At 44.4% G+C, this 25852-nt stretch overlaps 6 protein-coding genes across 9 annotated transcripts; 2 read left to right on the forward strand and 4 right to left on the reverse strand.

The window, feature by feature from the left end:
• Positions 1-10: 10 nt before the first annotated feature.
• LOC117846480 (cytochrome P450 734A5) lies at positions 11-3635 on the reverse strand. Its single transcript, XM_034727671.2, has 2 exons — positions 3035-3635; positions 11-1550 (listed from the first exon to the last, which is right to left on the reverse strand). Exons 1-2 carry the CDS (start codon positions 3582-3584, stop codon positions 283-285), a joined length of 1818 nt encoding a protein of 605 aa, XP_034583562.2. The 5' UTR covers positions 3585-3635; the 3' UTR covers positions 11-282.
• A 2642-nt stretch (positions 3636-6277) lies between these two features.
• On the reverse strand, positions 6278-12404 carry LOC117842065 (uncharacterized). The gene is made up of 12 exons (XM_034722415.2): positions 12255-12404; positions 12092-12153; positions 11911-11990; positions 11746-11829; positions 11574-11656; positions 10649-10700; positions 9977-10069; positions 9208-9276; positions 9010-9111; positions 8750-8818; positions 7958-8014; positions 6278-6901 (listed from the first exon to the last, which is right to left on the reverse strand). The coding sequence occupies exons 1-12, from the start codon at positions 12338-12340 to the stop codon at positions 6815-6817; spliced, it is 924 nt and encodes a 307-aa protein (XP_034578306.1). The 5' UTR covers positions 12341-12404; the 3' UTR covers positions 6278-6814.
• An 801-nt stretch (positions 12405-13205) lies between these two features.
• Positions 13206-15042, forward strand: LOC117843846 (uncharacterized). Its single transcript, XM_034724575.2, has one exon. It carries the CDS (start codon positions 13361-13363, stop codon positions 14711-14713), a length of 1353 nt encoding a protein of 450 aa, XP_034580466.1. The 5' UTR covers positions 13206-13360; the 3' UTR covers positions 14714-15042.
• A 787-nt stretch (positions 15043-15829) lies between these two features.
• Positions 15830-17731, forward strand: LOC140221748 (uncharacterized). Its single transcript, XM_072291670.1, has 3 exons — positions 15830-15989; positions 17213-17369; positions 17471-17731. The coding sequence occupies exons 2-3, from the start codon at positions 17214-17216 to the stop codon at positions 17516-17518; spliced, it is 204 nt and encodes a 67-aa protein (XP_072147771.1). The 5' UTR covers positions 15830-15989; position 17213; the 3' UTR covers positions 17519-17731.
• A 682-nt stretch (positions 17732-18413) lies between these two features.
• On the reverse strand, positions 18414-21406 carry LOC117843847 (uncharacterized). Of its 3 annotated transcripts, none has more exons than XM_034724578.2 (5): positions 21114-21403; positions 20939-21022; positions 20372-20730; positions 19496-20291; positions 18414-18738 (listed from the first exon to the last, which is right to left on the reverse strand). In XM_034724578.2, the coding sequence occupies exons 3-5, from the start codon at positions 20726-20728 to the stop codon at positions 18707-18709; spliced, it is 1185 nt and encodes a 394-aa protein (XP_034580469.1). In that variant the 5' UTR covers positions 20729-20730; positions 20939-21022; positions 21114-21403; the 3' UTR covers positions 18414-18706. The 3 variants fall into 3 exon arrangements, with proteins under 3 accessions (XP_034580469.1, XP_034580468.1, XP_034580467.1); XM_034724577.2 differs by lacking the exon at positions 18414-18738 and having other exon boundaries at positions 18962-20291; positions 21114-21187; positions 21273-21381; XM_034724576.2 differs by lacking the exon at positions 18414-18738 and having other exon boundaries at positions 18962-20291; positions 21114-21406.
• A 459-nt stretch (positions 21407-21865) lies between these two features.
• On the reverse strand, positions 21866-25745 carry LOC117843848 (E3 ubiquitin-protein ligase SP1). 2 transcript variants are annotated; one of them, XM_034724579.2, is made up of 11 exons: positions 25534-25744; positions 25394-25446; positions 24724-24848; positions 24535-24630; positions 23869-24006; positions 23729-23794; positions 23501-23613; positions 23319-23429; positions 22940-22983; positions 22744-22849; positions 21866-22346 (listed from the first exon to the last, which is right to left on the reverse strand). In XM_034724579.2, exons 1-11 carry the CDS (start codon positions 25608-25610, stop codon positions 22244-22246), a joined length of 1032 nt encoding a protein of 343 aa, XP_034580470.1. In that variant the 5' UTR covers positions 25611-25744; the 3' UTR covers positions 21866-22243. The 2 variants fall into 2 exon arrangements, with proteins under 2 accessions (XP_034580470.1, XP_034580471.1); XM_034724580.2 differs by lacking the exon at positions 21866-22346 and adding an exon at positions 22361-22584 and having other exon boundaries at positions 25534-25745.
• Positions 25746-25852: the final 107 nt, after the last annotated feature.

Consider the following 25852-nt stretch of genomic DNA (forward strand, 5'->3'; position numbering starts at 1 on the left):
TGCACAAGTGTGGACATCAACAGCGACTCCCTTTGTTTTGTAGGCCGTTTCAAATTATGGATCTAGACATATTAGAAAAACCAAAACGACCTACAATTTGGAACGGAGGGGGTACATAGAAAATATTTTTTTTTTGGCTACTGATCCTTCTTTCTATATCTGATACCTATCATGTATGGTATATACTTTATATATTTGCAATTGGCAATGTGGGGATAATTTACAGGAAGGAATTAATTGAATCCTATTGGGATCTCTGAGCTGCCGCGTGATCGTGGCGGGTCACAACGGCCGGAAGATGACCGGCGCGCCGTGCTGCGGGTTGAGGATCATGAGCACCCTGGGCGCGTGCACGTACGCCGGCGACAGCCGGAACTCGCAGCGCTGCAGCACGAGCGCCAGCGCGACCTTGGCCTCGATGAGCGCCAGGTTCTGGCCGATGCACACCCGCCCGCCGCCGCCGAACGGCATGAACGCCATCTGCTGCCGCGGCCGGTCGCCGCCGTCGGCGAAGCGCTCCGGGTTGAACTCCGTGGCGTCGGCGCCCCACACCCCGGCGTCGTGGTGCACGGCCATGACCGGCATCATGATCTCCGTGCCCGCCGGCACCGCGCACCCTCCGAGGTCCACGTCCCGCTTCGCCTTCCGGATCATCGCCACCGCCGGCGGGTACAGCCTCAGCGTCTCGTTCACGACCATCCCCAGGGCCTTGAGCCTGGGGAGGTGGACCTTGGTGGGCGCGCCGCGGCGGCCGCAGACGGCGACGACCTCCCGGCGAGCGCGGTCCTGCCATTCCGGGTGCATGGCGAGCGCGACGGTTGCCCAGGTGAGGAGGCTGGTCAGCGTCTCCTTGCCGGCGAAGAAGAAGTTCTTGGACTCCTCGACGATCTCGTCCGCCGTCATGGTCGGCGCCATGAAGCTCATGAAGTCTTTCATGCCGCCGGCGCGCCCGTGGTCCCGGGCGCCGCGGTGGTCGCCGCCGCTCTGCAGGCCGGTCACGAACTTGCCCAGGAGCCTCCTGATCTCCCTGTCCAGCTGCCACACGCGCCGGTTCTTCCTCGTCGGGAGGAACCTGTAGCCGGGGATGAAGACCTTGCTGTGCGCCTCGGTGGCGTAGCTGGCGTGCTCGCCCTGCAGCCGGAACACGACGCTGCCCTCTTCGTAGTTCCGGCCGAACGTGGCGAGCGTGATCACATCCTGCGGCAGCCGCTGGTACCACTCCGCCACGTCCACCTCCACCTCGCCGCCGGCGGCGGCGGCGGCCGGGGATAGCACGCGCTCCTCCAGCATCCGCTGCACTGTCTCGGTGACGAACGGCACGAGCGGCTTGAGGTTCTCGACGTGGAAGGCGGGCGTGAGGATCTTGCGGCGGCGCGCCCACTCGTCGCCGTGGAGGTTGCTGAGGCCGAGGCCCTCGAACTGGCGGATGAGCGGGTTCGCCTCGTACCGATCGAAGTGCTCCGCCCGCGACAGCAGCACCTCCCGGATCAGCTCCGGCTCGCTGACGATCAGCCGCGGCGTGGTCCCGAACCAAATCAGGTGCATCGGACCTGGATATGCAACCCACCACAATTTTAGCACAAAATAAGTAAAAATCATCCAACGACAACGGAATTTCAATTTCCAGAAAGATATAGAATATATTGACATTGCCATGCATTTTCCATGCTGTTTTAATCTGACCGTCCAATGGAGAATTGAACGGTCGATATTGGCGCCAGTGGGAAGCACATGTTTTCTGTGTATAAATGCGCGTGCCGTCATTTCGACAAAATCAGAAACACTTCGAGCTGGCATTGATTACATTTTATAATCAAATAAATAAGTTGACACATATGAAATTATACAACGAATCAAAGCATGCATTAGTGCATGTGACACCAAGGCCATGATCTACCGGGTTGCCAAAGAGCTAAGCTAAGCTAAGCCAGCACTTAGCTTCAGTGTTTTCATGTGGACAAATCACATAATTCCTTAACTGACCAACAACAAGATTCGTCACTTGGATCAAACGCAGATGCCCTGTAGGTCGCTAGTGCTCTACATATTATACTCCACAAGCCGTTGAAAAACAGCTGAATTATCATCGATCGCCGCAAAAGGTTAGCATAAACTAATCTCAACAGAGAGTAACCAACTGGTGTGTGGATCCTGAACTGAAATGCTCTGGCACTGTCATATGCTGACCAATATGCAGAGATACTGAAGCACAAAGCAAGCATGAAGAGGCATGTGCTCTAGCTCTGAATTGCCGGATGGATGCATGGATGGATCTACATGGCTGTGAGCTAGCTATGCATAGGTAATCTTAAGCTACTACCATGTTGTTAATCTACTCGCATTATCATTGACCTACATTGACAGCCTGGTGGAGAGATCGATGGATCATGCAGGCAACACCAGAAGGTTTGACTTGGGAGGTTGCAGATGAATTTGTTAGCCTGAAGAGCTTGTACTGCTAGCTTGCTGTCATCACGTCTAAAGTGATGGAGGCAGCTAGTGGTGGTAGGATATAGTACCAAAGTGAAATGGAAATGAAATGGAGCTCACCTAATCAAGCATAGTTTAGAGTTTGCGCTCTTGTTTCTATTTGCAAAAGCATGGAAGCATGTCCCCTCCTTTCCTGCGGTTTACGCGTGAGCGTCTACTCTTTAATTGCCTCTATATAATTTTGTATGTATATATACGCGCAGCAAATGCGCTTTTTTTTTTCTTTTTTAGGTTTCACACGCAGTTGGAACAAGTAAACACTGTAAAGTTGCACCATTCACTAGTATTTTTTAAGATGATGGCACCATTAATTATTTGAATTTGTCCCCATTTCCAAGATTAGGAGGGAAAAATACGTAATTTTGTATGGATACACCAAGAAACCGCGTAATGGCACAAAAAGGTGTCAATTAAGCTATGAGTTTGCTTGATGATCGGTTTGTCAAGTTCCTGTAAGAGATGAGCTGGATGCATGGAAGATAGAAATGGGCGAATGGCAATGCAAGGAATCGAAGCATCTCGGCGTTGCTGGTCAGTGAGTTACCGTAGAGCTTCCTCCAATGGTGATAGAAGGCGAGCACCCTGGGGAGCACGTCGTGAGGCGCCTCGGGCGGCGCGGGGCGGGAGGACGCGTCGACCATGAGCCGGATGAGCTCGATGGAGCTGCCGAAGAAGAAGCGGTAGCCCGGCCCGCGCACGCCGTGGCGCGCGAAGTGGCGCTCCAGCCGCCGCGGCCGCCACCACAGCGCCTCCATGAGCCGCGCCACCGCCAGCTGAAGGCACAGCCACGCGGCGGCGGCGAGCGCCGTCCCTTGCCACGACCACGGCCACCACATGACGGCCCAGCCAGCGTGGGGGGGCGCTCCGGCGGCGACGACGACGACGACGACGTAGAAGAGAATGAAGGCACCTGCCCCGGCCCCGCCTTTTCGTGGTGGCAGGAGGCCGCGATGGCATATGTCGCCGCCGTCCCCAGGCTCACATATATATAGCTGCCTGCTTGGCAACAGAGGAGGAATTCTTGGAAGGCTGCGAGCTTTTCGTATTTGAATATACCATCCTGTCCTCCTCCTCCTCCAGGTTGCTATTAACATTTGTGTTGCCTTTTATTTTCTTCTTTACATTTTGGAGAACATATAGTATGTGGTTTGATGAAGGAATTGGGAAGATTGTTCATGGGTTGGTGAGGCAATGGCCACAAAGTTTGAATCGAAAGCCGAACAAATCGGTCAGGTCAATGCGCTTTACACCATCCTAAGATTCAAACATGGTTGAATCTCGGGGAAAAGGGCGTTCATACTAACTAAATCGAGTTGACGCGCTTTAGGCCCCGTTTGAAATGCGGCACCCTGGAAAGGTAGAGCACAACAAATATACATGCCATTGCTTTACCGAACCGCATTGATCCTAAAAATCTTGTGAAAAGGAAGAGCGCGATCGACAAAGACGGCAAGACATGTTGGGATCATCCTTTTTCTTTTGTTTATTTTTTCTAAAAAAACAGAGACATGTTGCATTGCGTTCCAGTACTAGTAGTAGTCTAGCATGCCTTTGAAAAAACACCACCCCTTTTGGCTGTCCATTTATATATATGTGTATATATAAATGTTTGAGGCACAGGCGGGCACCCTGGGGGGAGTGGAACAGGCAGGAGAGCGGCGGCAGCATGCGGACGGAGGGGGCGGGTGGTGCCGCGCATTTGCGCCTGCTCGGCTCCTTGTTGTGTTGCTGTCCCTCCGGGAAAAGCGTGGCGCGGGGGTTGCCGTGGTCGGGGCCCTGTCGCCGCCAGCCCCGCACAGTTGGCTCGCCACAGCCTGGCTGCCCACGCACCGGTCGGTAGCTCCCGGCTTCTCCCTCGCCGCCTCCGATCCTTTTATATGCGCTGCCGCTACACCATACTCCTATTGCTCCATCTATCCGTGCAGCCTGCACTGTACCACTAGTTTACGATGTGCTTTCGTCACAGCGCTGTCACTGCATCATCGAGACTACTGGCGATTTGGCATCTTTCTGAGTCATCTTCTTCACCACTGTCATATGATTGCCATAACCGTCGCCCTCCGGCTTCCTCAAAGTCATCGCTTCGCTTCCTTCATCCCGCGGCCGTTGAGGAACACATCGCTTACGATCTTATATATATACATATATATTATCTCCGCGTCACCGACGGATCACGATCACCGCCGCGCGGAGGGTCGTCCCCTCCCTCCCGCGCCACCGTGCGTGCTCATCGCCTCTTGCCGCAGCGCACCCCCCCCCCCCCCCCCCCCCCCCCCCCCCCCCCCCCCCCCGCCCCCGGGCGCGCTGTCATTCGAGTCGTTAATTAACAAACCCGCTGGGGATGGGTCGTCGGCGCGCGCTTATGTTAATCCCAAGCAAGCGATCGCCTTATGTAATTAATCCCCGGCGACCCAATGGGGCGCGGCGCCGTCGTCGCCACGCGCTGTCCCGGCCACCGGCCCCGCGCTGCCGTTGCCGCCGGCCGGCCGGCGCCAGCTGGCGGCGGGCGCCGGGCAGCATACGCCAACGCGGCCGTTAGATTAGCAAGGCGTTGACACTGCAGGGCTGATTGGGACGGGGGCTTCGTTCTCGTGTAAACCGAGCTGTCAGGTGCCCAGGTCAACGTGTGCTGCCACCTGCAGCACTGCGTCATCAGGCAGGACAGGGGCCCATGGGGTGCAGGTGAGGCTGACCGGACAGCCGGGAACTGCTGCCTGGAGTTCTTGGGTTTCTTTTTAGTTGGGGGGAGAATGGACTGGCCCCCAGGCCCCAGCCATGACAAGTGTTCATGACGGGTCTTGCTTCGAGGAACACGGGAGTTCATTGATATTCTTGCTGAGAATTATACTACACGTCTGCAAATCTCATCCAAAATACTTCGCTGATACGATGGCTAGCAGAAACTTAGATTGTCGCTATCTAGTTTTACCATTCTTTCATGCTCAATTTTATGATTCTTCATTTCATATGTGTCGTATATACATCTATGGACCTATTTGAACAATCATAAATATGAGGTTGGACATCAAGACACATCTGATATGGAGACCATGGCGCAGGGCGACGTAGTCTACATGAGGATATGAACTTGTCGAGATCAGGAAAGTACTCGTTGTAATAAGAGTAGAACTCCTCTAATCATATATGACTAGTATTATTCTTGTAAATCAGCTGACATTAACCCTATCCCTACCTATATAAGGTGAGATAGAAACCCCTCCAATGCAATTCAATCTAACCAACGTACAGGACGTAAAGTATTATGCTATTCAACGGTCCAAACCTGTCTAAATCGTAATAAATTGTAATTCAATCTAACCAACGTACACGACGTAAGGTATTATGCTATTCAGCGGTCCAAACCTATCTAAATCGTGTGTCTGCATTTACCTTCAAATTCCTAAACTCGACGAGCCTCACCAACCAAAACACTACTTCGAGCACCACTTGGTAGGTTACCAGGTCTAAACACCGATAATGCGTCAAACAATTTGCGTACCTAGGAAGAAGGAACCGTTAGCCCTGGGGGCAAGTGGAAATGTTCAGCCTGAACTTGCTCAAGAGATCAAAGAACTGTCTGACACCACAGGTGACATTCTGAAAGGGAAGCACTCTGCAGAAGCAGACGAAATGACAACCTTACAATAAGAATGGTGACAAGTTGGTGCCCGCTCACAAATCAAGAGGGGTGGTCGGCAAAAATTATAGGGAAACCAAATCACATGACAGTTACACAGCAGTGGGTAGGCTTGCCCTATCTTTACTGCAACCAAAAGTAGACCAGAAATTGAAGCAAACATGCATGAGCACATCTCCACATGAATATCATGAATCCAAGTACCATGAACGATATGAACAAAAAGTGACAGCAGCATCACCATCTGCTAAACTGTAATGTACATTGCAATTGGCAAACGTCTAAAACAAGGGGGTAGAAAAAGCGTTCCCTTGTGACAAGCGTCACCTCATATGCGCATGACTTTGTTGCTACACTGGATAGAGCCCTGATATCTCTGGTGAAGATATGCAAAGCCGTCCAATGGGGTCAGTACGCCCCCCTGCCCCCCCCCCCCCCCCCCCCCCCCCCCAAGCTATTTCTCTAACAAAAAAGTGAATTGCTGTATTTTCTGCTAATAAAATCACAAAGAAAGAGAACAAAATATGAAGACTACCATTCTGTCTGTGTCTGAAGATCCTGTTAGACATCAGTCAGACTGGAGAAAAACAGGAGGGCAGGGCAAAAATTTATTGAGAACACTTTGTGCAACCAGAAGGCTCCGCTAACTTCATTCAGGACCGAAATGTGCTTGCCAAACGGATATTATTACAGATTAATCCTTCCGCATACACGCCAATATGCTCCAGGGTGAAAAAGGGATCTCTCAAACACCCATATGTCTTTCACAAGTACCTATAGAATAGATGCAAATATCAGAATACACAATGAGAATGTTTAACCCTGTAAGCTTGTAGCATTTAATTAACGGGCAGGAAAACAAAAGCCTAAAATAACTTTGAATTGTATAGAAAATTTATCCAGACTAATATAGAAAACAACCATGCTTCACCTACATCAACCAACCTGACTATCCTATCCATTCTATTAACTTCATCTAATGGCTCAGATTGATCGTGTCCTGGCTTACATTCTACAGTCAATAGCCGTATTACATCTATTATGGCCCCTAATCACTGTAACATCACTTAGTTAAACCATGAATTGTATGTGCACAGTTACGAGTAATCTCTATATGGGAGCAGTTCTCAATGGGTAGTGGTTGGCATTCCTTTTCTTCTCTCTATCGTAGAGGGTTCAACTAAAGCCCCTCGAAATTTGACTTCCTGATAAGCGATGGTAACCAGTTGGATAGAACTGATCATGGTAACCAGCTATCTAAAAAAATAAAACTGATTGTCCACCATACTGTTGAATCATAATTGCGCAGACAATCATTCTGATGGCAGGCCAATCTGGTATTGGATAGTTATATCTGAACAGTTACATACAAGAAATTCACCTAAAAAAGTATCAACCAATTCTTAGCCGGTATTTGGCTAAAATGATAATTTTTGTTCAGCTCCTTTCTAAGCTATGGCTTCCTGCAACTAACTATGTCTTACTGCTGGGAAGGCAACTGCCAGCTGAGGATGACAGACCAGCAGGTGGAAAAAAGTTAGGTTCTAGCATATCCATCACAACTGACATAGGGACATAGAACCAGCATAACAGCAAATACGTTCAACACTTGACCAAGTGTTGCTTGACAAGTTGACATTAATGTAATGCTAGCATATATGACGTGTATCCACCAGTAAAACAATGTAGATCAGCGAGAAAGACATTCTGAGAAAAACCTAAACAGGGAACTGACTTGTAAGCAATTTGAGGATTAGTTTATAGACCAGCTAATCTCATTCTGCCTTGTTTGAGACTACTGTTTCAAATGTTCTGGCATATATAATTTACCTCCTTTGACTTGTCTCCAGACACAACCTCACCCTTTGAATTGTAGGCTTCAAATTTCTACAGAAAAAATAACGAAGATTGGTCAAAAGATGTGCACCAACAGATTACCACAGTTTAATAATTGAGATATCCACTGGCTCTGATAGCAAACAGAGGGGGGTATCTAAGAAAACAAACTCACTCTTGCCATTGTGTTCTCAATGTAGAAGTTCTAGAGATTATAATTTTGATGCTTATTAGTTATTATAGGGATGTGAACTTGGACGCCTTACTTTAACAATACACACATAAAGAATGAAGGTCAGAATTGGCTTCGAAAAAGAAAAGGTACTGCAGGCAATTAGACCAATCTAAACTGCAGAGTCAGGTAGACACATACAGCTATGTGCTAACACTGGCAAACAATTGAATACTGCATACAACTGCAACATGAAAGCAACATATTTGGTACCAATGACTATGAGGTGTTCAAAGTAGATCTTAAAGTCAAGAACAAAAAAGCTCAACATCAAACAGTAATGGATTGCACAGGGAAAAATAAAGCTACACAGCTCTCATGCTTGTTCTATGGAGATATGCCCATTTTAAAGATAAGGACATGACTTAAAAGTACAGGGCATTGGTGAAAATAAAAGTTTATACTACGAACTTCGAAAAGGATGGATACAGATAAAGACAGAAAGAAATCAGTGAATCATGTTCAGCGTCAAGCTTGGTTCAAACACAGACAAACAGTATGTATATGAACTGCATTTTACACACAAGGACTTAAAAGTCTTGAGAGAATGAAACCTGTTTAGTGACAAACTCAAGCGTAAGTTGTATAAAAGCTTTATCAAGGTCCTTCTTATCGAGGCCAATCTGCGAGGCAAACGAAACTTCAACCGCATGGTCCAACCAGGAAAACATAGTACAACAAATGCAAAATTACCAGACAGAAACTATTAGAGTTAAAAAAATTTAGCATGTACACTGAGATCTTATACAGATGTACATACCACGATATGGTGCTTTTTCTATGGATCCTACAGATATAAACAGAAGTAGCTTACCATGCGAGCCCTCAAAGTTCTGATGCTCACGGCAGGCTCTACCAGTTCCCAGTATACAGAATTCCACTTGGATTGCCTTCTCTTTAGTTCATTTTTTATAGTCTTCAGCCGAAAAGAAAAAGAGCGGAAACAATAAATAAAAAATCCTTGTACATTATCTAGCATGGATTGATCATTGATGAAATGTTGAAAACTTACAGAATGCATCCTCTCTGTCAGAATTTTCCGGAGCGCTGATGTGTCTCCATGTGCCATCAGAGTGTTAACCTGAATCAAGTAGATTCAACAATGTCAACAGAGCATTCCACATGGAATAATTTATAATGTGCAATTGAACTATGCTTTTGGTAGATATTATGCTGGGTTCTTGCACGAGCACGAGGGATATGGCAATGATGTGATGATAGTGTTGCTTGATGATCATATTCCGTACTTTCCATGCTAAAGAGCTACTAATATATCTTAGAATACATATTTCAGTTATTGAGGGAGGGTGCCAGGGGGACTGTATAAATTGCAACGGTAAAAATGACACAATCTAACAGCAAAATGAAAAGGCTAAAACGGCACATGTTTAGTAAAAGAGGAGAGTAGGAGACATCCAGCAATCACTTCATTATAACTAGCGAATAAAAAGTCATAACTTCATTATAACTAGCGAATAAAAAGTCATAACTTCATTATAACTAGCGAATAAAAAGTCATAACCATAAAGCATTTAAATCAATAATTTGGACAGTTGATTTGCTAAATAGCTAATAAACCTATCTAGTTACATTGATCTTGACTTATTCATGAAACTATACTTGCCTGCACAAGTTAGGGCTTATTTCTTATTCTACAGATTTAAACACTGCAAAAACCTAGAATCAGATCAACATACATGAGAGGAAATCTGAAACTCATACCAATGTAGTCTAACTGCTTAAAGTATATGAGCTGTTTCCAACTGATAAATAAGATATACCTCCTTGTATATGTTTAATGCTTGATCATAAAATTGCTTTTTGGTATACCCAGTTTTCTTCCTCAACCTTGAAACGGCATATGCATTCTTCATCTGTCAAGGTACCCAACTACTAAGCACATACTTGGTGAAAGAAAATAGCATAAAGAAGAATAGCTAAACACTAATCAAATAAAATATCTGACATCCTCACATCTACATACATGAAAACTAAATCACGAAAAGTTGATTGATGATAGAATTGGATCAAAAGTAGGGAATTCAATCGCATCACTTTGTCATATGCAGCATAAACCACTGTAGTAAACAAATTTCACGGGTCAAAATAACCCAGAGTTTTAAGAGTCTAAAACAGTACATCCAAACAGCTATAGATTTCTGATAATATATTATGGCTTTTTATGTCATGTAAAGGAACATTGTTATACCTGTTGAATAACCATGCAATATTATTCACAGTATATACTAGGTTGATTTCATCAGTGGCACACAGGAGCAATGTCCTACCAAGGATGAGAAAATGAAGTGTTTGGATTTAAAACTCCTGAACTAAATGGTTGAACAAAGATGAAAGAAAAAATTGAATTCAAAGCTAATCACCAGAAAGAATAAAAGTAGCTAATGAGGAAAAGAGCTTTTGCAGCAGCAGATTTTCTAAAGAAGAGTCAGTACCTCCAAAATGATATCCTCCTTTGTCCTTCTCCAGCCACTTAATGTAAACCATCTAATTCAGAACAAATCAAAGTTAAAATGATGAAAAAGTTCTGTTTTATCATACAACAGAAATTATTTCAAGAAACCATTGCAGCTGTAAGATCATATCACACCAAAAGGTTTGTACTTTTCAGAACTAAGGCAGTGATATTGAGTATTTAATGCAGGAATAGCCAGAAAAATAATGCTAGTCATACTTTTTTATTATCCCTCGTATTAATTTGAACATTTGAAAGCATCAAAAGGAAGTGTCTAGAATGTCCCTGCTCAATGCAGGTGCCTGAGTCTGTTTAGTCAAAAATGTTACTTTTTATGTTCCCTCCAGTCAAAAATAAGCTGTATCCTACAATTCTTGGAGTCAAACTATGTTATTTTAACCGATGACAGATTTATAAATGCTTAATCAAACATATGAAATGGAGAGCTTATATTTGTAAGATTGACATATTGTAATAGTAAATATTTACGTCATCATACTGCAATTCTAATACAAAACAATCACAAAACTTTCTAGTCCCAAGCAGAAATATTATGATTTTAATAGATTCTGAAATATATTACAATACAACTTGCAGATCGAACTTTGAAGCTCATTTTAATGTCCAAAAAATCATTAATTTGCAATACATTACATGCCCCATGCATATAGCAAATCAAATGTTGTTCCAAGACCCCTGTTCACTAGCAGAAACTGTCAAACATAGTTCCAAATTTTCCAGGCAGGGTGAACTATTACTAGCTTAATGGTAGCTATGTACCAAGCACTAGCAGATGTTTCTCACACAACCAGATGAGTAGGAATATGCATTGAGTTTTGAGTGCCATATACTGATTTCTTTAAAGAGAATTACACATGGTCAAAATGTATACTGAAAAAAAAAACCTTTTCCAGAAGGGAATGCGTTCCCGTGGGCTGTACGGCTCATATACAAAACCAGGACTCATCATGACGACCTTCATACCAACCTGCACAGATGAAATAAACATAACTACACTTAACATGGTATTCTTCCAAGTGGAGAAAACAACAGAAGTAAATCAGAATGTCCTCACACCTTCCTGGCACCAAGAGGCACCTTTGACGCCGCTACTGTGGACATCGGTCTAGTATGATCCATATGGACAACAAGATCCAGAACCTGCAGAAACACAAACTTGTAACCAAAATTGAGTAAGAATTACTAAAAAATCCTAAATGCAGAACACTCAATAACTCAGACCTTCACAATGTGGACTGGCGATGGCCCCCCCAGCTTGTGGCCAATCACGCAGCTGGCATTGTATGTCAAGCTTGCAAAACCTAATTACCAAATCATCCATCAGACAGACTGATTGAAATGAAGTCCATGCAAGACTGAAACAGGAATAGACAAGGAATGAAGCAAGCCATCACCCGATCACCTCTTAAGCATGCGGCTGTGTGGGTCGGAGCGAAGGATCGGGCAACGGCGGCATGAAAATCTCTGAAACAGAAATGGAAATGGGTGGGTGTAAGAATCATCGCACCCGCGTGGCAGAAACCAATCGAGATCTAGAACGAGTCGATAAGGAAGAGATGGGTTACGTGGGCGGCGGCAGCGGCGGCGGCGGGAGGTAGAGAGGGCGGTGGAGGCGGCGGGCAAGAGACTGCCCGAAGCGAGACAAAGCCATCGGTGAGGCGTCCTCTCGGCGGCGGCGACGGAGCTCGGAGCCAGGGGCTCGACGGGGAGGGTTTTAGGGGGGGGGGGGGGGGGGGGGGGGGGGGGGGGGGGGGAATGAACAGACCAAAACCACTTGTTTGTGATGGTCTCGACGTGAGATGAAACTTTAACATAACTGGAGTCTAGACCCTTCATTCATCTTTGCAAATTCATATAATTATAATTTTATTTGCAATTTACATATAAGCATATATTTTTAAGATTTGCGATTCTTTTTTCAAACTGTAAGGTTTGCTATTCTACCTGACAATAATATTGAAACAACTCATTTTTTGTATTTTACAATAATATAATAGAAAAAAATGTTCTGTTAATCTTGCCTAAAAGGAGAATTTGATGGAATTTGGTTAGCTTGGATAATTTATTAAAAGGAGAATTTGATGGAATTTGGTTAGCTCGGATAATTTTATTTTCTCTTTAGTCTGTCAGCAACATCATGTCCTTTTACTCTCCTATACATCTTTCTCACCAATTCTTGGTTGAAAAGGTTAAAAGGACAGAAAAAAAGCATGGATGTGCCATGGATGTTTTGGTGAAACAACATATTTTATCGATATAAATACCTCGTAGAACTAAAAATACTTAATGTGCGGTGTCACTTAAAATGATTTATCTAATTCGTGCAAATACAATAAAATTGATGAAGATACTTAGTGACAACTTTGAAGTTTGAAATTTGCGTGAATAAAAAGAAATTCGTAAGAAAGAAGAACAGGAGGCTCTGCAGTCTGCACGAGCCGCTCAGCTGAACGGCACACGGCAGGAATGCGTCCGTTCCAGGTTTTCGGACTCCGGCAATCATCCAACCCGTGCACAGCAAGCGAAAGCGAAGCAAAGCCCTCCACCACGAACGAAATCTAAGCGACTTGCCTTCCTTTCCCGAGAGACTGCTCTCCGCGGCCAAACCCACCACGACCTCCCTCCCCGTTGTCTCTCCGATCCGATCCGATCCGATCCGATCCAAACCCCCATGGATTTCTTCAAGTCCATCCTCGCCGAGCCCGATCCGGACCCGGCCTCCCCGCCGCCGGAGCAGGAGCCCGAGCCCGCGCCCACCGCTCCCGCTGGCGGCGGCGGCGGGTGGGGCTTCGGCGGGCTCCTCAAGACGCTCACCTCGCAGTCCGAGACCGTGCTCGAGGCCTACCGCCGCGACCTCGCCGAGTTCAGCACCGGCCTGCGCCGCGAGACCGAGGTGCTCCGCGACGCCGCCGCCCGCGCCGCGCGGGACCTGCCGTCCTCCGCGCACGCGCTCGACGGGCTCGCGGACATCGTCGCGCAGGGCAAGGACGCGCTCTCACAGGTCGCCGCCGCTGCGGCCGCTCCGGTCTCCGCGCACTCCGACGGCGGTGAGTGGGAGCAAAGCTCCGCCTCCGGGGCCCACGTCCGGTACAGCCGCTTCGAGGCGCAGCTGCGGGCGCTCCAGGCGGATCCGACCACCTTCACCGCCGATCCCGAGGATGCTGAGGACTTCGCGGCTTGGAGTAAGGGGTTTAATTTGGATGAGAGGAAGGACGAGATCGAGGCCCTGTGCTACGATAGTGACGCGCTGGAAGCCATGGTGGACAGGCTAGTGCCGGGCACCGTGGAGAGCGAGGTGTTCTGGTCGAGGTACTTCTACCGTGTCCATAAGCTGAAGCAGCAGGAGGACGCGAGGGCGAAGCTTGTGCAGCGTGTGATCGCTCAGGAGGAAGATGAGGATTTGAGCTGGGAAGTGGATGATGAGGATGAGGAGGAAGAGCAGCAGAAAGAGGATGCAAAAGAGCTAGCAGCAAGGCAAGAGCCAATCAAAGAAGAAGTCAAGCATGAAGTGGAAGTGAAGGAAAACGAGAGAGTGGTGGAAGAACGGAAGGTTGAGGCAGCAGAAGAACCGGCTGCTTTGGAGGAACAGAAGAATTCTGATGAGCCCCAACCAGTGGTTTTAGGTAGCTCTTTGGTAGTAGTGGATGAGGAGGAGCAGAAGAATGCTGATGAGCCACAACCAGTGGTTTTTGGTAGCTCTTTGGTTGTAGTGGATGAGGAAGAGAAGGAAGGGCACTCCAAGTCGAGTGTTGAAGAATCAGGTGACAAGAAAGAAGCGGTGAAGCATGAGACCAGTGATTCAAGCAAGGATAGTGATTACTCCATAGTGTCTAGACAGCGAACAATGGAGGAAGAGGATCTTGAATGGGATGAGATCGAAGATCTTGGAGAGCATGAAGAAAAGAAGGGCAGCACCCATGACTCAAGCCCTGCTCTGAAGGAGGAGCTGCGAAAGAGGCTGAGTGTGGCTGAAGATGACGAAGATTTGAGCTGGGATATCGAGGATGATGATGATAAGTCTTGAATACCCATGCATGCTGGTATGGAGGTGCCGATTGCATTTCAACATTTACCTTTCATTACTCACGAGGATACAGTTATTCAGCCAATAAATATTGGTTAATTATGCTGCTTATGCAATGAATACACGTGTAAACTGTAAACTCTCTAGTTTGATGATATCAAGTGGCAATTGGTTAAGCGTCAATCTACTCTGTTGTCTTTGGGGTGTTGTAAATATGTTGTGTTTATTTGACTTGTGTGTTATACTGTGGGTACATTGTCCGTGCCAGAATTTCGAGCAGGCTTTGGACAATTTCTTTCAGAAAGACTACCAGTTATGTTCATCGTTTATATTCACTGGTACCTGGTAGTTAGTATTAGTTATGTGATATGCATATATATTGAAGACGACCTCTCCCTTGTGTTGATTCATGGGTAAGTTGTAAAGCTTTATACAGTAGCTGCAGATACTGTACATAAATAATGACTGCCTTTTCTTCGGTGAGTGGTGAAAACAACAAATGTTGACATCTTCGTACTGATTATTTACAAAGCTGTGGAGAAATTGCATATGATTCTGAAGGATTGTCTAGTATCATTTTGTGTAGCGAAAATAACAAACATTGCCTTGAGAGCTCCAGTATGTCTGTTCCTCGCAATAGACTGCTATCTGAAGTTCTCAGCAGAGCAAACGGTCCTTTTGCTGATCCTGCTGGTCTGTGTGTATCTTGATTTGCAGTTCCTATCAGACGATGCCATAAGAAGTTCTGCAGCGGTTTGCAACGTGTCTTGACTTCGTATTCTGATTTTGATACTAATGGAACAATATTTTGAACCATTGGATACTAACGGGAGCATCCACGTTTTTGATAAAAAAATCATAACGCTGTATATTTTTTGCATTAAAATGTGTAGTGTTACACCCATACGTGTGGACTTTCGGTTTTTTTCTTTCCTTTTTTTTTGACATGACGTGAAATTGTTGAGAGTTTGCTAGTAAGTGATGGTGTAAATAATAGGGATTGCTAGTCAAACTGGGGAAAAAGTTTTGAAATTCTTTAGATAATATTCTTTTTCAAAATATGAAGACCGACCCACGGGCCATGGTAAACATTTTCAGTCTGCTAAGGGCCCAAGCATGGTTAACCCACTCAGCCCACGAGGGAAACAACAAAAGCCGCGGCCTCCCCGACTCGTTCCATTCCCCTCGGTCAGGTCAGCCTCCCCCGCATACGCCTCTCACAGATCCCCCACCCTCCTCCGCCGCCGGCCACCGCGTCGCGACCCTCGGCCGCCAGGTACGCGTCGATCTCTCCCTCCTTTCCTCGTCCCTGAACCTATCCTGCGTAGCGACCCACTGATTGGTCCCGGGATCCGGAACGGGCGAAGGACTCGTAGCTTCATTTTTGTTATGGGGTGGCGCCGTACTGCGTCGTTGGGGTGCTTGGTGCATCCGATCTGCGTTGGCGCACCTATGTTTTTTTCTTAATTCCATCGTGATGCGTTTATCGATTGGATGGCATGGCATCTCAGCGGGCTCTGTGCCCACGATCTGGCATGATTGCTGCCGACTTCGATGTTGGTTCGATCTGTTGTCTGTCTTGCCTAGTTTTGCGAATGGATTGAAGGGTTCAGACTCTGCCTTCCGGAAATGTGTTGTGCGGTGTCAATGGTTAGCTATGTGTCGGGGATTTCTACTACCTTGCCATGTCGATAGTTTCTTTGGTTTATTCCATTACGGAATGCGAAAGAGATGTACAATATAGTTTTTCCATAGATTTATCATTGAGAAAATGGTAGATGGAAGGTGCATAATATGCTTGTAAATTATTTCAAACTTTGCTGCATGTGTGTGGGTTTCGTTGCTGTGGGATTTTGCTTAGACATGAAATCATACATATCAGCTTGGGAACTTGGTCTGGTTGCAAAGTTCATATAATCTTTGCGTATAGTGTTGCACTGCACTGTTCTGGTCATGAGCAACCATGAAATGTTGGCCAAAGAGTTGCCTTTTCCCTTTAACTCTGCCCACAATAAGATTTTTTTTTTGCCACTTACTCTCTACATGTTAGTATTGGGTGTTCACTCGCTGACTAGCATTATTTGTTTCATTGTAGTACAAATAAGCCATCACTGTAGAATGGAAATGTTGTGTTTATCCCCCAGCCAAATTGTATTTTGATGTTTCCAAAGAAATTCCTACGTGCCTGGATTAAAGTGTTCCTGTTTTTTTTAAGACAAAACTATACTGAATTCTCAATTGATAATTTTTTTTCCGTCCTGATAGGTGCTAATAGGAATAGCCAAACAACTAACAAAGCCTCTGTGAATTAAATCATTTTAGGAGGATATAAGGCCAATTGTGCTGATTTTTTTCCGTTGTTGCTTACAGTTGTTACAATCAGTGATTACACTATAACTGTCATGAGATGTACTGTACAATATTAGTATTAGCGCAACAGAGGCTGTTATTTTGTCATTGTGTTATTAAGCTGTCTAGGTTTCTTTTCTTTAAATGCAGGATGACAGAAGCTCCATTTCTGCCACGGGAGAGGCTCTTCAAGCAGCAGCAAATCTTCCAGAACTTGACCAAGCACACCTACCTGAAAGGACGCTATGATGTGGTCACCTCCGTTGCCATCCCCCTTGCACTTGCTGCCACCAGCATGTTCATGATTGTAAGTTTCAGCTTTCAACTTAGGACATTGTTACTTGTTTTCTTCTTATTTTTTTCTTGCCCCAGCTGACCTGATGATTTGTTACTCTGTCTCCTAAACAGGGTCGTGGAGTTTACAACATGTCTCACGGGATTGGGAAAAAGGAGTGAACTTCTGTGTGGTAACTAGTGTCTTTGTACTTGGGCATGGAAGTAATACCATCCAGGCTATGAAGTCTTCTTTGATTGCAAAATAATACTGCCAAAGAACGATTCGACTACATTTCTGCTTCATTTTCTGTTTGTATCTGTGGATATCTAATGCCAGCAACTTGAAGAGCAGCGTTGTCGCTGTCTTGGTTAATCGCACCCATTCATTTCCTCCTTTGTGTTTCCTTTCAATTGGAGATGGCTTCGCATATTTTTTGAGGTGGAATCATGTTATGTTTATTTTCATGTTGGATTTAACGGCAGCTCAGCTGCTCCATCTCATGCACAAAACCTGGTTGTAGCCTGCACGCAAGAGATTTGTTTATCTAATCTTGCATCTCTGCGTTATTTTGCTTGATTGGGAGAGCTGTTGATAATTATTATCTGATTGAGTTCGTGCCTGTGAATGGAAACGGCATAGCAGAAAAATATGGTTAACTGCTATCTAAAATGGCTTAAATTTTCACATATGAAAAAAATCACACCTGTTTCGTTCAGCCTGTAATGTTTTTCCAAGGATAAAAACATCGCTAGACTTGTTATCAGGTTGTCAGAAGCGTCATCTTTCAGTTCCAGCAGCTCTGGAGGGGTATCTTTCGGTCAATATTTACTGGTGACAGAAGGCACAAATAAACTCAGCTGGAGAGTGTATATTAATTTGAAGAAGTAAATTCCAGAGTAACTACTTTGTTATATCCTGGATAAACTCTTTACCTAACCAGAACCAGTCATGAATTCTTGGCAACTTTTGGTTTCAGGATTTGGAATGGAAATGACAGTAGTATATAGGAATGCTTGGATCGGCAATGGACAGGGATAGGGAAGGTAAATGGTTCGTTGGAGGAAAGGGTTTAGATGAAGTTACAAGTAACGTTTTTTGGCAAAAAAGTTACAGGTATTTTTTTAATAAAGTTACAAATAATTCTTCCATCACTAAGAAGCTATGATATTGACACGCTTACAGACATCAGAAATTGGTAACACATGGAAAGGACCACCTCGCTAAGAGTGATAACTGATAATAGTCTTGACACATGCTAACACCCACATCAGTAATTGAAAGCACATGGGCAGGGCACTAGACGAATGCCACATGATAACTGTTTACAGATCTCTAGGCTCTAGCCAACTTGTTCTCAAAAATACTGATTAACCAACTGAATATTGGATAGATTGTCCGCCTGAAACAAAAGGAAATGCAATACAAGTTAGCTTCATTTGACATCAAAAGAATGTTCAGCTCATTTTTTTTCCCATCTAGGCCGCAACAACCAACTGCCCGAAATACTTCTACTGAAGGATAAATGGTTTGGCTTTCAAACCGAGATAAAGCATTGCAAATTTGCAACCACTTCTCAACAAGCATATAAAGACCGGAAAACAATACTAGTTTGCATTTTACCATAAAAGGATAAGCATAAACAAATACATAATTAAATACAATGTTCTTGCACATAGGAATACCCTTACAAAGTTATAATGCGAACTAACAAACCAGAAATGTCAGCAATGGTTATAATTATCCTTGAATGCATCACATAGGTGCTCATAAAACTATCGACAAGTGAATAATTATCTATTCTCACGCGCACATAACTAGACAGTTTACATGGCAGAAGCAAGCAGCAACCAACTACTTATAACTACAGCAAACTAAACGTGTGGCGGGGCGATCAGGTTCTTGAGTACACAGTCAGCTAAAGATGACATACGCAGATAGGACCATCCGTTAATGCTCCAAAACTGTACAGTTTGCACATGTTCCAATCCTAGGAGAAGCAACCTGACGGCTTACATGCAGAAAGTTGAAACCTGCAGCAAATGCCAATGCTAGACTAGTAGACTTAAAAGCAACTATGCTAAATGAACCTTTACAGCCATAAAGTTCAAACTAAGTGAGATGGATTGTATATAGGATCTGAGAACCGCATGGCATACCACTGAGCATCTGGAGTATGTAATCCTTCTTATAGATTTCTGGCAGTGCTAAAAACATGTCCATTTGGTTTGGTTCCTTTGCGAAAATGCTTGCGGCGGTTACCACTTCAATTCCAGTTAAGCCAAGCTTTTCTACTTCAGAAATGGCTGTTACTTTGGCCTTCCTTTGGGGCTCTTCACACAATGACTTCTCTTGCATATCAGTACCATACTCCACTGCTGCAATCACCCTGCCATTCTGAGTTATAGTCTGGAAATGATCAAGAGCATCCTTGAACTGTTCCATTGCTGCTGTTGTGGTGCTGACATGCTGAACAACACTCTGAAAGCGATCATGGGCATCCTTGAACTGCTCCATTCCTGCGGCCATTGCACCAGCATGCTGAACGACACTTTGAAAGTGATCATGTACATCCTTGAACAGCTCCATTGCTGCTGCCATCGTACTTACATGCTGAATGGCAGTTTGAAACTGACCATGTAGATCCTTGAACTTGTCCAGGGACGGGCAATTTGATTCAGTCCTATTCCCTTTTCCATCATGCTTGTATTTCTTCTGACTCTTAGAGCTTAGTGTTGCAGCCAAGGAGCGACCAGATACTCCTGTGGACATCGCATCCTCCTCCACTTCGTCATCTCCAACTTCATTTGCATTTTCACCATTCTCCATGTTAGCAATTGCTTCTTCAGACCCTTCCAACCCTTCTCCGATGTATCTGTCCTTGCCATATATTGCATCAAATGTATCAAAATATACAAATGGGATGCCATACATACCCTTGGCTCTAGGATGATCCTGCATCAAACAAATAAGTCAAAACAGAAACATATTATGATGAAAAATATACAAGTGCCAAAATACTCAGAATAACGTACTCTGCAATATTCATCATATCGTTGTTTTTCACATTGGATCATCTTTCTTGCGTCATCCCAAGAGAAGCCTGGCGATGCTAACATATCCTTGATTGAATAATACTTCCGCTTCAACACTTTCAACCGAGAATCAACATGAGGGCTGGCTTTAATACCACGGCCAGGTAGCTTTTGTGCAAGAATGCTCTGTATGCCTTGAGAGTAACAGTTCTTGAAGCCCCCTCCTTCAACCTTATATCTAGGATCAGCAGATACCTCGCACAAGGCTTTGACAAGCTCTTCATCTTCTTCTGCTGTCCACTTCCTTTTATTTCTACCTCTGCCGCGAACGATTCTGGGGCTTGGAGTATAATTCATCCCTGGAAATAAAAAGAAAAACAAATAAACACAATTCAGTAGGTGTGCATAGTACTTCGTAGCACAATCGGATTAGTACATGGCATTACTGAATCGCTTCAGACCTGTGCCTCGCTACAAAATACTATCTATGCTGACAGAAGATACCAGAGTAGATAACCTAATACAAAGCATATGGCATTACGAATTGGAGAGAGCGATAAAGCAGACCTGCGAAGACCAAATTTCGCCCGGCAACTGCAGTTGGCTAACACGGCGAGCGTCGAGATGTAGACAAAATCGGCGCTTGAGCACCTGAAAGTAAACAAGAAAAGTAAAAACCTTGCCTGAATCTGATATTTAGGCGTCGCCATCTTGGAACACAAGGGAGCGCACGGGGCCTCACCCCACGAGCGGCGGAGACCAAGGCCGGAGGACGTCGGCGGCAAGCGTTGGGTGGCAGGATTGGGAATGGGAATCCTGTGATGGAGGGGATTACCGGATTAGGGTTTCAGCGGGAGCTCGGCTGGACCGAAATTGCAATTCCCGTTGGAGCGGACCTCACCTCAGGTCCTCAGCGGCTCAGCCTTCGTTTCAGGGATTGGGGTATGGATTTGGATTAGGATTAGGACTTGGGCTTCCCGGGTGATAACACCATGCACCCGTTGGTTAATACCCACACGAAAGCTAATACCCACGGCTTAGGCTAAACCTCGTTGGTGGCTGTCCATTTTTTAACATAGTAGACTGTATTGTAGACGTGCTAAAATTGATTTGACTTTAGTAAGATATTCTGTATATAAATTTTAATCTAATAAAAAGTAGTTGATACATAAATTTGTATATTAACCTCCTACTGTTCCTTTTTGCACGTGTTTAGCCCAATGATTTTGCAATCTTGGAAAAGTAACGATCTTGCTAATTGATGGTTGCAACATCAGGCGTGCACTAAGCCATCCATTCGATCCCGACATTTTGTCTTATCGCACGTCTCTAAACTAGCGAGGAACAGGCATGAATATGGACTGAAAAATAATGTGCCAACAAGGAGTTTTCCCATACATGTTGCAAAATGAGCCGTAGAAACATAAAGACATATTACAAATCTTTTGTTCTTTTCTCCTACTTATGATCCTGCCAAGCAAACTGGGCACAAAAGAACCACAGATAGCGTTCCATTCTCATTCACCAGAAAATTTGATTAATGTCAACAAAGCGAACAACTTTGTTATTCCTCTGCACAAATGCCCATTGGGCAGCGATAAATGTTACCAGCATCCATATTATCAATAAACTCGCTGCTAGCCTATGTGCATTTACACAAGAACGTTCTGTACACAATTGTAGTACATTACAGGCAAGGGCACCCATTGGCTATGAGCTTGCATCACTCGCTGTTCTGCCAGCAAACTCCTTGAAGAAGCTTCAGCCCAGTATTGCAGTTCATGTCCTTTGGTTGACCAACTGGTTTCAAAAGAAGCAGCTCACCGTGGTGATACCATGCCAGTTTTTGCATCATACATTCATATATTACTGTCAATGGCGGAAAGTTCTGACAGCTTGGTCTATTCTTCTCCGGCAAAGTGGGCAGTTTGTTAAATGTGAAGAGCAGGCCATACAACAACACATGTGGCCGCACCTGTATAACAATTTATTAATTACTGAGTTGCTTCGAGTGAAATCTTTTAGGGGTGACAACAATGATAGCAGAACTAGCAATGAACAGGGCTTAAAATATGAACAAAACTTGTATTTCTGCAGTTCCACTCTTTGCTCAGGCTCCAACCCAAATGATGAAGCATCGCACATAACAATGCTTATTGAGTTCGTTTCACCCATTAATCAACTTTCAAGTGGTTGTCAAGTTATGAGGCAAGCTGTTATAGGAGAGAAATTTGAGAAGCTAGTCAACATGAATCAGGAAGACCATAATGCTGCCTAGTATATTTGGGATTGTGGAAAAAGAAAAAGGAAAAAGAGACAATCAGGTTGTTTCATTCTCAACATAGAAGCTCTGGAAGACGTAGGATACTTACGGCACAAAAACAGCATTGTACTCTTGCTCAAGGCATATAACACATATATCCAGCACCAATTGATCTTTTTTACTGTTAGGCTCTGTGTTTGATGTACCTTTGCCCCCTGAACCAAAAAAAAATACAAGATAATAATTAAACATGCCCATTACTAATAATATAGCACAACCAATCTAGAACAGAAATACAAAATCACCTTCAGCTTCTCTAGCTTGCCTTTGTGCTGCTGCATTAAGAACCCTATACGAATAAAATAGTATCAGAATCTTCTGTGCCCAATAAAACCTTAGTATGCAATCACGTGCATGAGTGTTGGCTTGTGGTAACACTACTATGCAAACAGAATATCTTAGCGCTTTAGTTTTAGGTTTTGATTGCATTTTAACCAAGCATGACACTAGTTACAGGGTTAAGAAGATACAATGTATTCACTCTGTACTCTTTAGTACTTTTTCTTAAATGAAAGAAAGACAAACCTCTTAAAAGAATCTGAACAATAAAGAACGCCGCTACTTTTTTTTAACAATCTGTTCATCTGAATGTCCTAAAAGGAACTGATGTTAGGAGTTAGGCACCTTTTCTGCAGTTCGTGCCGGCGCTTCCTTTCCAGAAAATGCTGAATTGCACGCTTTGCAAGGAGAAAAACACTAAATGTTGCAAAGCCCATGGAAGCAAGCCGGTATAACCTGTAACAAACACGCTATTAGCATCACGACACCCGAACTAAGACAAAGAGTGCTCTAATGAATTTTCCTACTTGGCCCATTTTCCAAGATTCAAGATAAGTTGATCAATGCTTTTTGGTGATACATAAAATGGTCCTTTGTGCGGTCTCTGAATTCGAATAGTTCCAACATCATCTTTAATGGCCTGTTCATACAAAATAAGAACAAAGAACAAAAGGAAGAGATAAAAAAAATACATTAGACATGCCAACAAGAATTAATGCAACACAACACAGACCAATTAGTGATGCAAATACTACCTCACCAACAACCGTCAACGAGGTTCCAGTTGGAAGAACCCTTTCAGTTCGCTTTACTCCAAGCATCTATAGGATTATTGCTTAATCATCAGTCATGTATCTTTAAGCATTGTCATTGTTGAAGATGCGATTAGACAAACCTTCAATCCTTGTAAATAATCTAGAGTTCCACGTACAAGTGTCCGCCCTGACTCCTCAAAAACCTCACTGGCAACAGTTAAAATTAAACCAGCTGCAGCACGAGCACCGACCACATAGACACGTCCAGTTCCATCATCCTAGTGATATTTAAAGGTTAGAGAAGCATCCCACTCGCAAATTGTGGATAAGTTATTAAAAAATGACATCATTTTTTTTGCCTGAAGGATGCATATAGTATATATGGAATGGCCATTTTCATCCTGAGCTGTAATAATTTATGTTTAAATACCCATTTGGCATATCTTAGGCTCAGAATTATCATTTATTTTGGACAAGAGGCTTATGTATGATATCAACAATGCCTAAAATAGGGGTTAATTTTGGGCTTGAGTCTGGCCTCCAACAAGAGCCAGGGCCAGCAAGGCTGGGCTTTGGAGCTTAAAAGCTGACTTTTATCCACACATCAAGCTACAACAATAGGCTCACAAGAAAAGCTTAAGGTAATCCAAACAGAGACCATTAGCTTAGTTGGCTCACACTATAAACCCAAGTTCGCATAAACTAGCTTATTGATAAACCCAATTTCGGGCATAATATGCTAATTCAGTCCCAGGCTAAATAGTCATATTTGAAAAAGGGGGAAAAAAGCTACAGCAGTCAATTACCAGATACCATGGAACCTCTTTGCTAACAGAAAGCATCACTGCAGAATCTTGAATCCAGGATCCAGCATCGTTGTGCTTCAGGAAGTGTTGCTCTGCCTACAAAATATAAAGTTTAAGCAGAAATAGCATATTTATTGCAGCCCATCTACTCATCACCAAAAAAAGAGAGAGAATGAAATCAGTGGTTACCGTTTCCTCAACGATTACACCTCTCATGCCACTTTGTTGGCATATAAGTGGCGTGTCTGAACCAACTCTTCCAGAAACGGCCACTACAAGTGGTAGGACTTTACTTGCAGTGTCCAAGATAGCAGCTGTTCAAGACGGTGTAGACATGTCAGAAAATAACATCATTTATATAGTTAAATAATCAAAATGGCTGCTAAGTTCTCAAAATAACACCTAATCTAAAGTTCCTTTTTATATATTTAACCAATCAAAATCAACATCCATATCGAAAAAGAGAGTGAAATGACTGAAGAAACAACTGAGCAAGCATATCAAAATCAACAGTTGACAATTGTGCAAATCATACAATCACAATCAAGTCAGCTCAGTATAAAACTGTAAACCTGATACAATTCTACCAGCAGTCAAAACCATATAACAAAACCCTGGTAACCTAATTATCAGGAGTACTAATATAAACTAATCTCAACAAATATAATCATACTGTGCAAATATAAGCTTCGGTTGATCCTTTCTTTTAAACATATACACACTCGGTTTTACTTACTATCCTTTCGTAGTAAAAACAAAAAAATAAAGAATCAGACTAAATCAAACAATGAACCTTCCCAAAGGCTGAATACATCAACCACAAATGCAGTAACCAAACCCTAACCCGTCACTTACTGACCTAAATCCTTCATGCTGCCAGCCCTCGCGACCGACCGCAGCACCTCCGCATCTCTGAGCACCAAACAACCAATACATCACATAGATCTTACAGAAAGCGCACCGAAAAAGGGAAGAAAATAAGACACGAGGGATCGGCACCTTCCGCTGCTCCTCCCAAGGAGATACAGAGCCGCGGCGCTGAGGCAGCACCCCACTCCGCCCCACGGAATCATCATCGCCGCGAATCGAGCACGAGAATTGCAGCGCGCGAATGGAGGCGGAGATTTGCGCGCCGAAATATTTCTTCTTCCCCTTCACATACGGCAGCGCTATGGACGGGGGCAAAGCAAAGAACTGGATACCAGAAGTGGAAGCGAACGCCACGTCATCGAGAAGAGGTAGCCCCTAGCTGTCAGATACGCTGACTTGTGGGGTCCCAAGATGACCGCCTCCGCCGTCAACCAGTCACACGAGCGTT

Source organism: Setaria viridis, chromosome 2 (genome assembly GCF_005286985.2).
Source record: "Setaria viridis chromosome 2, Setaria_viridis_v4.0, whole genome shotgun sequence".
Classification (NCBI taxonomy): domain Eukaryota; kingdom Viridiplantae; phylum Streptophyta; class Magnoliopsida; order Poales; family Poaceae; genus Setaria; species Setaria viridis.